The sequence below is a fragment of the Schistocerca nitens genome, chromosome 2, assembly GCF_023898315.1.
Source record: "Schistocerca nitens isolate TAMUIC-IGC-003100 chromosome 2, iqSchNite1.1, whole genome shotgun sequence".
NCBI classification, from domain to species: domain Eukaryota; kingdom Metazoa; phylum Arthropoda; class Insecta; order Orthoptera; family Acrididae; genus Schistocerca; species Schistocerca nitens.
In genome coordinates, this window is record NC_064615.1 from 999,430,374 (window position 1) to 999,442,805 (window position 12,432).

Here is a 12,432-nt window from a genome sequence, read left to right on the forward strand (position 1 = left end):
AGTACAGAAATTTTCAGAGTTAAATTTACAACGTGCACACGATAAGGAAGAAATATTTGAGAGAATCGAGGAATCCGTACCAAATGACAGAATAAATAATCTAACACAACAATATGAACAGTTAACTACCAAATGTGTTAATACTGAAACCCGAGTCGCGACACTTACGGAAGACGTAAATAGACAGAAAGAACAAATAGGTGATTTATCGGAAAGAGTTGAGGAGATTTCAGATCAATTGACAAATCTTAGTTTACATGGGGACAGAGATTCAGATGATACAGCACCATTGCCATTTGCAGAAACCGAAGAGTACCAGAACATAAATAAACATGTTGACAATCAGGGAAAATTTAATGAACGCGTTAAAAGGGAATTTGAGGCATTAAAAAAGCAAGTCAAACAAATTGAAGGCGAAATCGTAGGAAAAGACAGCAGACGAATTTTAGTATCACAGATAGCAGAGGGCTTTGAAGAAAGTAATTTGTTTCATTTACGGGATGTAACAAGAGAGCGCCAGGCGCGGGAACTTGAGAATAATCGACAGTGGGACTGGGACAGACGCGGTAGGTCTTTGTCGCCGCGAGGCGGAAGCTTTGACTGTAAACACTTCTTGACTGTTCGGAAATTTAAGATCTTTCGCAATTCTAGGAATGACATACGTCCATGTTCATGGTTGGATCGATTTACGTGCGCACTTCCGCCAGATTTGCCACTGAGTCACAAACTGAAATTTATGTGCAGCTATTAAAGTCCTCAGGGGATTCACTACACTAAGTGAATATGTGCAGTAGCGATCACAGGGCCCCGAGCCGTAGTGGTGCTATTTCCCTTTTAGTTTTCTGCACCGCTGCCTACTCTTTTACTATTCTTTGCATCTATAAAAATAACTCTTCTACTATCCATCTATCTAGATAGTAGATAAAGATTAACCGGATATGACGATTTTACCCAAAAGTGACTTTGGAAATTACCGTTTGGACTTACTATATTTCTCTGCAGCATTCATTCGTAGTTTAAACGAAATTTTACCTGTTTATCTTCGGGACAATATTACTTCATGTGTTGACGATATTCTTATTGCTAAACGTTCTTGGAGTGAACACAACAAAATTTTGGATTCATTATTACGTCTTTTTGCAAGAGTTGGCATTACAGTGAACTTGGAAAAATATGAATTTGGTCGTTCTCAGGTGAAATTTCTCCGTCACATTATTTATACAGAAGGTATTCTTCCTGATACAGAGAAACTAGATGCTATTCGTAATTATGCTGTTCCTTTCACAAAACGTGATGTTCGTAGTTTCCTTGGTGTCTGTAATTTTCTTAGACGCTTTGTTAAATTGGACGATTTGGCCACACCTCATTTACGCATTTCAGTTATGCGCACTTTGGTCCCAGAAAATGCTTTCATAAATTACGAGAAAATTGTTACTTCAGTAATATGGAAAAACGTATTCGATTTGTTCTTGCTAAATGCAAATTATGTCAGAAGGCTAAGCCGCCAACTCTTTCTCACAGAGCACCGTTGTTTCCTATCATTCCAGCGAAATTAAAGGACATGGCTGCAGTCGATTTGTTCGGTCCAGTGGTTCGATCTACTAATGGTTTTGCGTACATTTTTGTAGCAGTGGAATTGACATCAAAATATGTGTGTTTTACACCATTACGCAAAGCAACAGCTCGTTCAGTATCTAATGCTTTCATCAAACATTTTCTTAAAGAAGTGGGACATGTTGATAAGGTTATATCAGATAATGGATCACAGTTTCGCTCTAAAATTTGGCTTCGTACTCTACGGCGTCGTAAGATTAAACCAATTTTTATTTCACTTTTTCACCCTCAATCTAACGCTTCAGAAAGATGGATGAAGGAAATCAATAAATTGTGCCGTCTTTATTGTCATCAGAATCACAGAACTTGGGATCAGTATCTTCATATTTTTCAAAACATTATGAATGAACTTCCTAATGATTCAACTTCTTTACCGCCTCTATTGATATTAAAAAATAAAGTACCAACAAATCGCATTTCTGAAATCGTTCCTTTTCCGCCTTCACGGAAACTGCGGCATTCTGAAGTTGTGAACTTGGCTCTACGAAATATTGCGTCTGCGGCTGCAAGAAGAGAGAAATCAGCTAAACGTCCTGGTCCTTTAAAAATTTTGTCAGTTGGTCAAAAGGTGTTAATTAAATCTCATCGTTTGTCTCATAAAGGAAAAGGCTTGTGTCGCAAATTTTTTCTGCTTTATAACGGTCCGTATAGAGTTCACAAAATCATTCATGATAACACTGTTGAAGTAGAAACTCTTAAATCACGACGCTCTAAGGGAATACATCATATATCTAACGTTAAAATTTTTGTGGAATGACATACTTTTAAGAAACCAACAGCTACATGTAAACATGCAAAGAATACAAGGATACCGCGCTGTGTTTTGGCGGCGGCACATACTCAAAGCAACAGTCAGTCTGCGCGCCGCACAAGGCAGTCGTTGACCGCAAACAATTACTTCCTACGTCACGCGTCTACAGCTGATCGAGCGCTCAGTGCGAATGCACTGACAGCCGTAATCAAATACACAGTCTAAATTCTCCGAATAAATTCTGTATAAAGCTATGGTGACTTTATAAATTATGTTATTAACGTTCAGTGTTTTTCAGGATACGGTTGTGTAAAATATTTAAGACCTTCAGGTAAATTCTGTGCGTGTCCGACGTTAAGACGACTTGCTATGGAGAAAATTTCAGGAAGAATGTAATTTCAAAAAAAAAAGTAATAAACTAAAAAAGGGTAACTATTAATTGAGTTTATTTTTCAGGTAACATATTTCCACTTAGGTACGTACTTTAGACGTAATTTGCTGCTTGCGATTACGTAACTCATACTTTGCGCTAAATTTCACGTTCTATGAATTTACTTGTGAAGCGACGTGCTTGCGTACATTTGCTGATTTTTGTCAATGTTTTATTAATGAACACTGTTATTACTTGCGTATATTATGCATCGCTTGGCTGCTATGCTTTTTCACTGATGTCATATTTTTTTATTATGTGCCTGCTGTGCTTATTTATTTAAATTATAATTGTCACCCTATTAGTTGTGCTGTTATGTATGTAGGTTACACTTTGTGATTTATCTGCTTGCGCCTTCATGTTTACTTATTAAGATTACATATGAACATTTATTTGCTTATGTCGATGTGATGCTAATGACCTGTTTATTGTGCAAGGCATGTTTGCTGCTGTGCGTATGGATTGCATATTTACACATTTCTGTTTTGTTGTCATAACTACTCTTTAATTTGGTGTATAGAAATGCTGATATACTGTGTACGAACATAGAGTTTAGGTTACACTGTGGTATTAATTATAGATTGTTCGCTTGGCAGAGCCTCGTTGTAGGAATTGTGCTGCATCCACTTGTTGACATTCAGTTCTCTACTGGTATATTTACTCGCTATTGCATGTTTTGCTTATGCTCAGTGCCTTATATTTTTAAGATAAGAAAATGAACTGCTATAATTCGACGAACGACATTAGTACAAAAAAGTCATAGAAGTCATAGAAGTCACATGAGCTGAGGTTTTATGGAAGCTGTATAAATTTATGCTAATAGGAAGGAAGGTAACGACATGACATACCAACACTAGGTTAGACCATTGGCAGTTATTACACTGCATTTTTCGTGAGTAATTGAAATAAGAAGTGACACTTGACACAAGAAATACTCCACATGTTTGCTTCTGTTTGCCATAAGTCTTGAAGTGGTGTACACACTGTGAAATATTATGATCATTCACACTCCGTACTCGTACTTAATTACTGAGAGTTATTCGAACTAAGTCTGTTAGAGGTCATGTATGCATTTCTTTTATTTAATGATGGACAAGGAACCAAAATGTATCTTATAATTTATAATGAGTAGAAAATTTGGGTCAGATGGATTACACAGAGGTTGTGTGTAGACACTGTGTCTTCGGATTGTATGGGATGATGAATTGAAGTTGCACTAGGATTTTGTCTGTACTTGTTCGAGGAGACTGACTAGAGGAAAGAGTTGTTATGGAAGTGAAATGATATTGGTGCTGAGGTTTATATATATCGACGTAGTGAAGAGGTATTATTGAAGTATTAAGATTAAGTGATGATTATTGGAGTTTTCGTGGACAAGAGGTAAGGTAAATGATATTGATGATAAGGTTAATATGTATCGACGTATTGAAGAGGTATTAGTGAAGTATTGAGATTATGCTGATGATTATTGGAGTTTTGGTGGATAAGAGGTAAAGTAAGTGAGGAGCATATTTGTTTTGTTGGTCCATATGGAACAAGGAGGATGAAGATGGCAGACTAGAACACTCAAGTAGAAGGAAGATTGTCTACACACACACTTTGTCAAATCACTAAGCAGTATATACTTTTTTTTTGAGAGAGGAAGCATGTGCATATCTTGGCTCACTGACAGTTGTTCAGCAACCGTACATTTTGATCTGGCTTGGCAAACATTGGTCTAGACATGATGACTATGACGTTGACTTAACTATTATTGACTGTTATACATTGCTGCCACTACTACTTGGTACACATGATGAACATCAAATCTTGGACAGAGTTACATTTACACAGTTAACACTATTCAATCACACAGTAGTACTTAATGTGGATGAAAGATGAGTGAGTGTGTTTTGTGTGTTTTCCTTTCCTAATCCTACCCACCTATCTCCTAAATATTATTTTATTTGTTGGTAGTGGCTTGCACTGACACCCATAAATGTTATAGGTTTACTGGTATTTGTGTATTGTAATAGTTAATAGGACAATTATCTGATATCATTTGTGTGTTTGTTATGATTTGTATGTTTAGTGTAAAAGCATTGTATGTGTATTCAAACTATTGTTCATGCCTGAACTGTCTGATTAGTGATGGTGCTGCACTTTTCAACATGATGTGTGACATTTAGTCATGTTTAATTTCTGCTGATGAACTGTGTGATCAGTGATCGTAAAAATTATGGACTGTTACTTGTACCTTTTCTACATGATTGGTGCCACTAGGACATGTTTAATTTCTGCTTATAAACTCTGATGAACAGTGTGATCAGTGAAAGTGAATTTAACGGAACTGCTTCTGCTGAGAAATGTGACTTGTTGCTGTGTGTACCTGCTCAACATTGCTGGGTACCACTGATGGACTGCTTCTACTGAAATGGTGTTACTTGTTGATGTCTGCACCTGCTCAACATTGCTGGGTGCCACTGATGGACTGTTTCTACTGAAAAGATGTCACCTGTCGCTGTCTGCACCTGCTCAACATTGCTGGGTGCCACTGATGGACTGCTTCTACTGAAAAGATGCCACCTGTTGCTGTGAGCACCTGCTCAACATTGCTGGTGCCACTAATGGAACTGCTTATACTGAAATGGTGTTACTTGTTGGTGTCTGCACCTATTCAACATTACTGGGTGCCACTGATGGACTGCTTCTACTGAAATGGTGTTACTTATTGATGTCTGCACCTGTTCAACATTGCTGGGTGCCACTGATGGACTGTTTCTACTGAAAAGATGTCACCTGTTGGTGTCTGCACCTGTTTAACATTGCTGGGTGCCACTGATGGATTGCTTCTACTGAAAAGATGTCACCTGTTGCTGTGTGCACCTGCTCAACATTGCTGGTGCCACTAATGGAACTGCTTATACTGAAATGGTGTTACTTGTTGGTGTCTGCACCTATTCAACATTACTGGGTGCCACTGATGGACTGTTTCTACTGAAAAAATGTCATTTGTTGGTTTTTGCACCTGTTGACCATTGCTGGGTGCTACTGCTGGAACTGTCAACTACTTGTTTCTTGGGCTATGGAAAGCGTTTATGTGAATATTTGTAGAAACTGATTCTTTGTGTATTACTGTTTGTGAAAAGTTATGAGACTCTTACCTGCACATATTCGTCATTGCTGACGCTATTGATTGAACTGTTTAACCACATAATACTTGTGTAAACTGTTATGTAAAGTCACATGTATGAAAGAATTTGTATTGCTTACTGTATTTTATATATTAGGTTATTGAAAGGTCAGTGCAAAGCCAAAATTTTATCTAGTTATATGATATTAACGCATTAATATTATCTTTTATTTTTGTCTGTATTTTTTTGACGAATTTGGTGGTATTTTCACCACCAATACTGGCAAAAATACCATCAAATTCTAGCCGTGGAGGAAGGGCATATGAAAGGTGGCTACACTGAGCCACAGCGCCAGAGATCGCTAGAGAGCATTGTTCCGCCGCCTCCACTGGCAGTGATTATTGAGAACTCGTAGTGGGCAGTGCTTTGGGAGAACTCGTGGTAGTCAGTGCTGAGATGTCGTAGTGAGGAGTGTTTGTTGAGATGAGCTAGTAGGCAGTGCTTGCTGAGATGTGATACTGAAAAGTTCTTGTTCAGATGTGGTAATAGCGAGGCGGTGTGGAGATATATTGTAATTATGAGAGTGATTTTGGTCAATATATGAAGGTAACGAAACTTGATTTATTTTTCATTATTTCCATGTTTTAAATAATGCGTCATTACAGGTTCAGTCAACAAAGCATCTGGCTTGTGTTCTTGTATTAGAGTGTAATTCTGGTTTTCTTGAGTAATTATGGTATTTTTATTTTCTTTAATTAATTCAGTATAAATGATATTTAAAATTTCTTGTGTTATTGAAGAAGAACCGTGCCAGATGCGTACGTTGAGTCATACTTCCACACACAGAACAGTTACACTTGTGCTTTGGTTTCGTAGGTTTTTATAGTTGCTGGGGACTTAATTAATTAATTGTGTTAATGAAAATTTCCATTTCATTCTTTGTTATTGTTCAATGCAGTCAGATTGCGTAATAATACGAGTCAGGGCCAACCGTTTACGAGACTTCGTAATCGGACATACAGCTACTAAAACTGAAAATTAAAATTATTTTCATTACATTATAAATAAGCCCCCATGCACCCTGTCCGTAGTGCCACGTGGTCCACCAGAGTCCGATCTTCTTGCAATCGTATAGTCTCTTGACCACCACTGCCAGCGGTCATGCACGATGGCTATATTACTACCAAGTATTACTGCAGTATCACGATACTAGCGCTACTCTAATGCGACTGGCGTGAAATCTGAATATACGTCATCATTCAGAAGTACGCCTATCAACATTCGTTTAAGTCTACTTCTTAGTGTTGCGATTTTTTTCCCGTCACAGTAGATATAAGTACATAATATAGCGCTAGATTAGTGATGGCTGTAGATCGCCGTAGCAGAGACGAAACTATTTATGTTAATGTCACTGAATTTTATTTGAAGAAAAAGGTTCTTACGCCAGTTTGTATCAATTCATGATGTATAACGTAAGCTTAAATTGCCTCTGTTTCCTCACTATTGAAGTAGTTCAGCACACAGTACCTTTAATAAATGTTAAAGTTCGTAGACTACGTGGAAAACCCCAAAAACTGCAGGCACTGCTGTAATATTGCATGTCTAAGAGTGCTGAAGCTCGAAATAAATTATTAGTTAAACCTCAAAATAAATGCCACACCCGAGTGTGGCTGTCTCGAACTTATTAAAATAACCTGATGCAGGAGCTTACACGATTAATAGTTTACTAATATTTAACAAAAAGATACATACTTTCATTAAATAATTAACAGTTCCTTAAACTCAGAAATTAAAAGTAAAAGGGCACTCCATTCTTTTGTAAAATTAACTGCTCTTTCCTTTGGTCTAATGAGATTTGTAACAGACACAGCACAATTTCAATTACGGCCGATTTTGATACGGAACATATTAATCGACTGGAATTAATGCATTACAAATTCTATGATTGTTGTTCCTAAAAGTGTACTTTCTGCTATGTCTAGGTGACTTGCGTATTGAATCAGCTTCATTTCATACTGAGTTTCTATAGAATTGTCAGTTCTCGTTGAATTACGACGGCGCTTGGTAAGTAATGCAACACTCTTTTTCTCGGCCAATTTCGGTTGAAAAAATGTGAAATTTGTTACGGGAGATCGTATAATATTCCCAGTTGTTTCATGAAGTCCGATAGGAGGCTTCATTATACATAGCCTTCAAAATGGCGTCTGTAACGGAGATGCTTTCCAAGCGGAGAGCTGTCATTTGAGTTTCTTTTGGCGGAAAACGAGAGCATCGCAGATATACATAGGCGATTGCGGAATGTCTACAAAGACGTGGTGGTGAACAAAAGCACGATGAGTCGTTGGGCGAGGCGCATGTCATCATCGCAACAAGGTCGCGCAAACGTGTCCGTTCTCCCGCGCGCCGGCTGGCCACACACAGCTGTGACTCCTGCAATGTTGAAACGTTCGTCGCAAAAATGCAAACGAGGTTCTCCTTCTCTATGACAATGTAAGGCCTCAGACAAGTCTGCGCACTCTACAGGAGTTCGCGAAACTTCACCGTACTGTTCTTCCTTGTCTAACCTACAGCCAAGATCTCGCATCTTTCGACTTTCAACTGTTTTGCCCAATGAAGGATGCACTCTGCGGGAGCAGTGCGTGGGTGATGGGGAGATTGTTGAGGCGACAAGAGGTTGGCTCCGACGTCTAGCAGTAAAGCGGTACCATGCAGACCCGCAGGTCCTGCCAGTAAGATGGCCTAATGCCAGGTTTTGGTCGGAGATTATGTTAAAAATAGTGTTTTCTAGCCAAACGAATGGAGCATAATATGGTATGATGGAGTCCGGGAATTAATTTGGAGTAATGGACTACTGAATAAGATCAACCAGCTTTCAGAAAAAAAAAAAATGCTGCATTACTTACTGAAGGGCCCTGGTATTTCTTTACTGCCAAATGGAAGTTTAATTCTTGATTTGTCTTGAAGGCCTTCTTAAGTTGACATGATGATCACTGCTGCACCATTTTTTTAGTAAACTGTTGATAATTTCTAACGATTTGCATGTGGCTTATTCGTTCAACTTCAAGTGTCTTAAGTGATTTGTATGTGACCTACATAGATGTGTACTGAAATGAACTGGGCGTCATGTTTTTTAATATGTCGCATTGTCCATCTCTGGAAATTGGTTGATGTCCACAACATGTATCTGTATTAAAATTTCAGTAGCCCGGCCGCCATATTACGTGGCGGTAAGTCTCCAAACCCATGACACTCGACTTCTGGCGGTAAGCCACTCTGACAGAGCCACATGCATCGGCAGCCTCCCCTCGCTGCTTCAGAGGCTGTGGGACACGCCCACCTCAGACGCAAACGTTCAATGTATAATGCCACACTTTGCATAAGGTGTCCTATATCAATCATTTTGCAGAGGAAATTTAATTGTTTATTGTAGTGCAGATAAACTTCAATGGCAAGTGTAAGATCTCAAGAGAACCTGTTCGAAAAATCAGTTAGAATAAGACAAAGTTAATGTCTTCCTAACGTTCAAAGAAAACTTGTACAAATTAACAGTACGTTCAAGGAACTGTTTCTGACTTTATTTAGGCCATTTGAACACGATGGCTAAATGGAAGGGAAAGAAAATAACAGAGCTTTTCAAATGATGTGTAGTACTTTTTCCAAAGTACGGTTGGTTCAAATGGCTCTGAGCACTATGGGACTCAACTGCTGAGGTCATTAGTCCCCTAGAACTTAGAACTAGTTAAGCCTAACTAACCTAAGGACATCACAAACATCCATGCCCGAGGCAGGATTCGAACCTGCGACCGTAGCGGTCTCGCGGTTCCAGACTGCAGCGCCTTTAACCGCACGGCCACTTCGGCCGGCACTCCAAAAGTACGCAGAGCAAAAAACTACACTTCTCATGTTTCTGGAACTAGAATTTGCTATGTATGTATGTTAACAGTTTTCACTTATGGAAATGAGACGTGGACTTTACGTGGGAAAACCACTCGAAAACCAGTGAACAACGCACAGTTGCGTGTGTGTTCGGTGGATGTTAGGGGACTGGGGTGTCAACAGAGTCGCGATATGAAGGGAAATGAGGGAAAAAAAATGAGAAATCCTGATGAGGTGTAGAATAGGGAGAGAAGAGGTAGAGATGATATGATGGATAAATATTGGTGAACATTTGATTGTATGGGAGAGGGGGTCACTTGCAGGTTTCTTGGTAAAGGGTATGGAATGCGCGAGGGGGCTGATGAAACAACTATGCTTGGCTCCCATTTTGTATTGCTGATGGAAAGATTTCGAATGTATTTTACAGTTAGGGATCTGGATGATTTGTGTAACGAATCTTTGTAATGCTCTTGTGTTAGTACCATATTGAAGTTCTGAGCTCGGTTCCAGTGCATGCAGAAAAACAATAACGAATTAGAAAAGGGTCCGCATTTTCGCAAGTACACAAATTGTTGTTCTATTTAATCACTCAAACATCTTTAACCATAGTAGTGGCATCCTCAGTGTTATTTTACTATTATCCTTTTATTTTACATTGTGTGTGTCCCGTGGTTGCCAACCTAAATCGGACGCAGGTCTACATCAGAACACCATGTCATCTGCAAACACGAGGGATGTTTGAAAATCGTCAGCAGTGAATTTTTTGTTTGTTATCCTACCTTTAAAATGTATGTTCTCGTAAAATTCGTAGCGAATGTCCGTTTTTTACTTTACCATTATAGTATTTTGCAAATCCTTGGTAGCGACAAGTTTGTTTTTACGTACCAAATGTGTTTTCGTGCTGTTGAGCTGCACGTTTTCTTTTGCTTGGTTATAAGTACTGCGTCCTGTTATGCTGATGAAAAACGGACACATACCACGAATTTTACCAGCACATACATTTTAAAGATTGGATAATAAAAAATTCATTGTAAATGATTTTCAAACATCCCTCATAGTGTACTGATCTAAACCTGTGGCTGATTTTGGTTGGCAGCCGCAGAACACACAAAATGTAGGATAAAATGAAAATAATAAAAAAAGACACTGAGGATGACACAACTGTGATGAAACTTGTTTGGATGATAAAACAAAACAATAATTTGTGTACTTACAAAAAGGAGGACGCATCCCCAATTAATTATTATTGTAGTATTAGTGTGTGTATTTGTGTTGGTTTCAGATGCCACACAGCAGTCCTACAAACAGGGTAACACTTCCGCTCTGACAGATTGTGTCTCACATAGCACAAGACATGAAAGGTTGTTTAATGAATCTTTTTGATGCTCTTGTGTTTGTGCTGGTTCAGATGGCACACAATGGTCTTGCAGACACAACAACAGCGCCTCCACTCCCGAGGGCTATATCTAACCTGTCACATGGGGAGAAAGGGTTGCGTAATGAACCATTCTAATGCCCTTGTGTTTGTGTTGGTTCCAGATGGCATACAGCGCTCTTGCACAGGCAGCGAAGGCGAATCCACTCTGGAGGGCTGTGTGCCGCAAGGTGCAGGGCAGGTCGTCTTCATAAGCACTGTATGCAGACCTGATGGCTGCAATGGTTCCAAGATCTAGACACCTCACTGATACCTCACATTACTGTGTAAGGAAAAAAGGATGCTGATGTAATCTGAAGTTAAGCTTCTTATTCAATTGCTAACACAACATCAATTCTCTTACCTTCGATATCGACACACGTATGCTTGCTAAACTGAAACATACTGTGGGATGTGACGCAATATTTTAATAAATTTCATGTATGCTAAATAAACAACAGCTTCAGCTGCACCTTGACTTAATTCCACATACAGTTGCGACTTTTAACTGGTCATCGTCAGTATCAGCTGCAGATTAAAGATTAATGCTAGCACATTTGTTTCTTATTATAACACCTGAGGAAGAAAACTATTCTGGAAAGACACTCATACCGATGATTTTTACAATTTTTGACATGTGTAGAAAATGGCCAGTCTTGTTTGAATAGAATTCATTTCAATAAATCAATAACTGTCTGGGGCTTGTGTAAGTACTAAATGGTATTACAGTTCAAGAAATTCTTAATGTCTGACAGTAATCACAGACAAAACAATAAATTTGATGTGTCATCTAGGTCGTAATTTTTAATTTATATTTGCCTAATTTAGTGGATGAATAGTCATTTTAAAATCTGAATTCCCCAAGTTACACATGTTCTCAGATGTGAAGATTTTTTTTATGGCCAAAACCAGTAACGTATCAATTTGAACCTGCAATACACGAAACTATGGAGTTATTTTAAAACTATAAATAATTGGTCACTGAAAACTCACTGACATGTCATCTCGATATTTACGCAATGGAATCCTGCAACTGAAATTTATTCAGTGTTATCACAATGGGACTCTTCAGCTGCCGTCGAAAATTAACCACTTCCTTTTGTCAAATGTATAGCTGTGATGTATCTTTGATCAAGTTTTAAATAGTTCTTGCTCACAGATAATACAGATTCGGTTTCTTGCCAAATATAACTGGGTCTGATGTGATAATAGTCACATAACAAGGCAACTGTGA

The 12,432-nt window shown here is 38.5% G+C and overlaps 1 protein-coding gene across 1 annotated transcript in view; it reads left to right on the plus strand.

Annotated features, from left to right (window-relative positions):
* The window catches only part of LOC126234756 (protein quiver-like), a 62,996-nt gene extending 51,326 nt beyond the window's left edge, over positions 1-11,670 (plus strand). The window contains exon 3 of the mRNA XM_049943505.1: positions 11,324-11,670. Coding sequence (XP_049799462.1) covers positions 11,324-11,457 — 134 coding nt within the window. The 3' untranslated portion in view covers positions 11,458-11,670. The remainder of the gene's footprint in view (positions 1-11,323) is intronic.
* The last annotated feature ends 762 nt before the right edge of the window (positions 11,671-12,432 follow it).